At 44.2% G+C, this 5,074-nt stretch overlaps 1 protein-coding gene across 2 annotated transcripts in view; it reads right to left on the reverse strand.

The window, feature by feature from the left end:
• nop16 (NOP16 nucleolar protein homolog (yeast)) overlaps positions 1 to 5,074 on the reverse strand; it is a 7,576-nt gene that overhangs the window by 1,771 nt on the left and 731 nt on the right. The window contains exons 1-4 of one of the 2 annotated variants that reach the window (XM_013908847.1): positions 4,600 to 4,841; positions 3,280 to 3,388; positions 2,168 to 2,222; positions 885 to 991 (exon numbers count right to left, since the gene is read on the reverse strand). In XM_013908847.1, the coding sequence (XP_013764301.1) occupies positions 885 to 991; positions 2,168 to 2,222; positions 3,280 to 3,388; positions 4,600 to 4,706 (378 nt within the window). In that variant the 5' untranslated portion in view covers positions 4,707 to 4,841. Of the gene's footprint in view, positions 1 to 884; positions 992 to 2,167; positions 2,223 to 3,279; positions 3,389 to 4,599; positions 4,842 to 5,074 lie in introns of those variants that run through there. The other variant, XM_013908848.1, reaches the window with a different exon arrangement.

Here is a 5,074-nt window from a genome sequence, read left to right on the forward strand (position 1 = left end):
TAAACATATCACAGCAGACCCGACGATGTTTGCATGAACACGCTTTTCAGCTTCTCTTTATTGACCACTTTTTACACACGGTTGCTGTACGAAATAAAAAAAGCATCACTTTGATGGGAGCAGAAGTATAAACTCGGGTCTGAACTGCAATAAAACCCTTGAATCTGCCGACACGTTCTCTCAGTGCGAAGCTCCAGCTGACACATTCGGCTCAAAAAGTCGAGGGTGGAAAATTTCTCCGTGAAGGACGTTTCATTGTACAGAGAAAAATCCACACTCTCACAATATCCCCTCTTATTGACTGACTCTGGCTTGGCAGCGCTCCCGGCAGTGACTCAGTCTCATCTAAAGCAACTGTTGAAAATTCATTTTAATGAGTCATTTTTCTAATAAAAGCTCGGTTTAAAGCTCTGCCACACACTGCTCTGTTTATCCAAGTCACTTCAGGGTTATTCCAAGTATAAAAAACTACAACAATCAATGCCTCTGATCCGACCCCCACAGAATCAGGTGATTTTTCTGTGCAATAACTGCAGTATATTTAATATTTAGAAAATAATCACGTTATGAGGATGAGTTACAGGCTCATGAAACACAAAGATGACACATGCTCCGGCCTATCTCCCCCTTAAATAAGATAAAGCAGGCCCTGACGTGCTTCGAGGCTGTTACAGGTGCAGATATGGGATGCCTCTTGCAGAGACCATGGGTGACGCACATGAGTAACGGTCACTTGGGGGTTTCTGACCTTTTACTGTCAGTACCTGCTCATTTTTGTGAAACTTTCATGAATAACTCAGGAAATTGGCCATAAAATGAAGGAGCTGTAATTTACTGTTAAATCCAGATGAACGTCACTGTGGTCCAAGCTTGGTCGTTCTTACCTTGTAGTCCTGGCTGTGCTCTCGGATCATGTACTGAACGTATTCGATCAGGTCGGTCGATAGCGTCTTGGTGTCTTTGCCGGGGAGGCTGGCCTCTGCCTCCAGCTCTGCACACACAAACCAAAGAAGAAGAACAAAAACACTCTTCTCAGGTTTAACAGGAAGAAGGTAAATATGCAAACTGTATTTCCAAAGTGTCTGTCCGCTCAAAGTGCTTCACACTACAAGTCACATTGTTAACCATGTGCTTTATATTGTAAGGTGACGACCACAACGATACTGAGAAATGCCAACAATCAGAAGACCCCCTATATCAGAGGGGTCCAACATAAGGCCCGTGGGCCAGGATCCGGCCCACTGGACAAACTCTCGACGTTTAACTGTTTTTCATGAACTGTACAGTTGTCCCGTTGATAAAGACCTCTCCACAGCCGCTCATACTGAAGGAATAAAAAATAGATAAACGATTAAATGGCAGTAAAGTTGTTTTTTTTCACTATTATGGAAAAATCCCCCAATCTGGACGACGAGCTAACAGAACTTTTTCTGTAATTTTACAGATTTGCTACCCACTCTGGCTGCCTCGTGGTCGAGCTCACGAGCTGAACCGGACAGACCGGTGTACGGATGAAGTGTTTGGGAATATTTGCTAAATCCTAGAAGCACAGCCTGGTTGGCATCCACGAGCAGGCTTTAAACGAGCCGTGGTGACCAGCATCCAGCCAACTCTGAACACAACAAACCCTCCTCGGGCTCTGTGCAGCGGCCGGCTCAGTGGCCTCTGTTGGGCTACGTTAGTGACGGAGACGAGCGCCGATCTACGTTCCTGCCCTCACCTGCACCTCAGAAAGGTGAATAGACTCAGACTCAGGGTGGAGACATCAGACCCTCAGACGGAGTCCAGAGTCGGGACGATAACCCTCCACATCTGAGTGAGCAGGCCGGGATGCCTCTGCTGAGGTCACCGACCTTTCTGTTGTTCTCTTATTGTCATTTATCAACCTTGGCATCGCCCTGTAAACTTACTGCTTCTCCATCGACTTATTGTCTTTATAAGATCACATCTTATTCTCACGTTGATGGGAGCCAATGAACTACAAATCATCCCTAAATCATAGAAGTGTGACAGAAAAACATGCTGACATCATGGACACACAGCTCCTGGCTCCAGATAAAAGAAGAATAAATGAATAAATGAGCAGGTGGGGTTTAGTTTAGCGTTTCCTGTCACCTGCAGGATGAAGTGAAGCAGACATTCACGTACATGAGGAGGAGACACTCACGCTGTACGATGAAGGGTTTGGTGACGACGGCAGGCTTCTTGTCTTCCCGGGGGAGCTGCACGCGTGGAAGAAAAACACAATGAAGGTCATCAGGCAGCCTGTTTGGACTCTGGGTTAATAAACATAATCATCCGTCTTCCACCGTAATGCGACGAGATGACAGCTGTGAAATGTGCTTTATCTCATCTGCGACGACGTTTCGGGAGACAAAACCGTTTAAGTGTCCTCGCCGCCGAGCCCGGGGGGAAGACACGAATTCATCATTTAGTCGCCGTCACAGGAGAACAAAATGAAAACGTCTGAATGTCTGAAGGCTGCTGGAAAACAAAGTGCAGCCCGCAGGCCGGCATTCACTGGGTTTAGCCCCGGGTTGAAACGGCAGCGGTGATTAATTAAAAACACGAGCAGCTGTAAAACATCAGCCGGGATAAATTCAGGAGGTAGCATCTCTGTTTCTGTCTGAAACCTGGAGCAATCAAACATCTCAGGCTGAGTGCAGACTTCATAATTAACACTCTGTCGCCCCCTTCAGGCTCAAACTAACATTTGCAGGAGGTCAACACAAACATGCTGCAAGTTCAATGTGCTGGTTGTTTTTAACACTAACAGAATTTACAGCAAAAACTTGAGGTCATTCCTTCATTTCAGGTGTTTGCAGTTGCTATAAATATGACTAATTTAATCACTTTCATCTTTAGCTCTACACTCACAGACCACTTCATTAGGTACACCACCTCAGCTGCTCGTTAACACAAATATCTAATGAGCCAAAAACTGATCATTACAGCCAAGGTAGGCGGAGGACCATCTCTGGGTGCATACTGCTTGAAGCAGATGTGCTACAGCGGCAGAAGACCACGCCGGTGCCAGTCCTGTCAGCTAAGACCTGAGGCTAATTCACACAGGCTCAGCAAAACTGAATGACGGATGATTAGAAAGATTGGATAGAAGACCTGAATAAAATATAAACATTCACAACCAGAATTTATGAATAAATTCATATTTATGTTTCGAAACTGACTTTGGACCCTTACGGCATCTAAAACATGTTTTTAGAGCAAATTAAGCGCAGCTAAAGAGATCCGAGACCTAAACTGTGCGCAGTCTCTTACCTTCTGCTGTTTTATGGGCAGAGAGCGGTTAGGATCAAAAGCCAGACCCATCTCCTGCAGGTTCCTGGCGACGGACTTGTTGTCGTCCCACGCATTTCGAATCTGAGATCTGACAACGACAACACGTTAGACATGAGAACAGCTCATCTACTGCAGCCTAGCACATGACCAAGAGCACAACTTTGTCTGTAGAATCGAGTCTTTAATGCACAGGAACAGTTATTCACCAGATTTATTACTAATCAAACGTTAAAGTTCTTGGGCCACCTCAAGATTTACTGAAACGTGCAAAGATGCATGTAATCGACATTTGTCATGAAGCCCTTAGTCGTCCAACACAGCCTGTATGTTCTTTAAGAGGTCTTCAGGAATACTTCGCCAAGCTTTCTGAGGACATTCAAAGCTCTTCTTTTGTTCCTTTCACTTTCATGACCCCACAGTGCTTCAATAACGTCGAGGTCTTGGCTCGTGGAGGCCGATCCATGACTGATGCTGTTCTATCCAGATATGCTTTTACTGCACTGAAACTGGGATCACTGTCATGCTGACAGATGCAACCGTTGCCAATCAGATGCTTTCCAGATGATCTGCGTGGTGGATCAAAATCTAATGGTACTTTTTAACGGTGTTGCCAAGATACCCAGCTCCACTGGCTGAAATGCAGCTCCAAACCATCACAGAGGCTCCTCTGATGGAGTGATGATGGGGAATAATCCCTCCATCAGATCTGCTGCCACTGATTTTCAGTCCAGTGTTTGGATAACTGGCAAACCTCAGCCCAATCTTCCTGTTTCCCTCTGTTGACAATGACTTCCTGACAGCCAGTAAACCGCAGATCCATCTCTCAGGCCCTGTGTCAGGTCTTTGCGGGATTTATTTTCCTTCCATTTCTTAAGGACATGACTTGTCCAGTTTTCTCAGCATTTTTAAAGACACCCTGCACATCTGTTGCAACATTTCAGTTGTTGGTTCACATAAAAGAGGACATTTTAGTGCCTGTCACCGTCACTAATGATCATTTCCATCCTCCGTCTGTGTATCACTCAAACAACTGCATTAAAAACAGCAGGTGAGGTTTTAGTGGGCCTCTGTACATTCATCCTCTAACATCAAACAGCTGATTTCATGACAAATATTCAGTTCACACTCAGATACTTGTGTTAAAAGTATAAAACACTCTCTTTTATGAAGACTTTATCTAAATGGAACAAATGGGACCAACAATCAACTTTCTCGGGGCACTGATATGTTTTGGCTGCAGCTTTAACAACGTGTTTTTGCATCATTCCTACTAATATGCTAACACATGCTAACACTCACTGCTCGATCCTCGGGTTCGACTTCTTCTTGTTCTTCGTCTTCACGTTCTTCCGGTTCCGGTTGTAGTCAAACTTCTTCCTCCGCGCTGACTGCTTGGCTCGCGGCATTTTAGAGATTTTCCTCCGTTTTCAGAGCCGCAAACTTTGTATTCTTCTTACTGTGGCTCAAAAAATCAGAAAGGAACAGGCAACGTGCGGGCAGCAACAGGAAGCACGTGTTTGGTTTGTGCAGGTCATGTGACGACTAGGCCACACCCCTCCAACCCAACCGCTTTTTATTAAAAACGTTCTTTTCTCATTTTTTTCAGAATGTACAGAGTCCACCTGCAAAAACAAAATAAAATAAAATAAAAAAGAATATAGTACAGGAGAAAATAAACACATTTTAATATTTACAAAATAATGTGACATAAAAAATAAAAATATAAACGAAGAAATTATTTTCTCTGCTTAAAGCAATTATTTTATAAATCAAA

Source organism: Pundamilia nyererei, unplaced genomic scaffold (assembly GCF_000239375.1).
Source record: "Pundamilia nyererei isolate P.nyererei 1_Seehausen unplaced genomic scaffold, PunNye1.0 scaffold00015, whole genome shotgun sequence".
In the NCBI taxonomy this organism is placed as follows: domain Eukaryota; kingdom Metazoa; phylum Chordata; class Actinopteri; order Cichliformes; family Cichlidae; genus Pundamilia; species Pundamilia nyererei.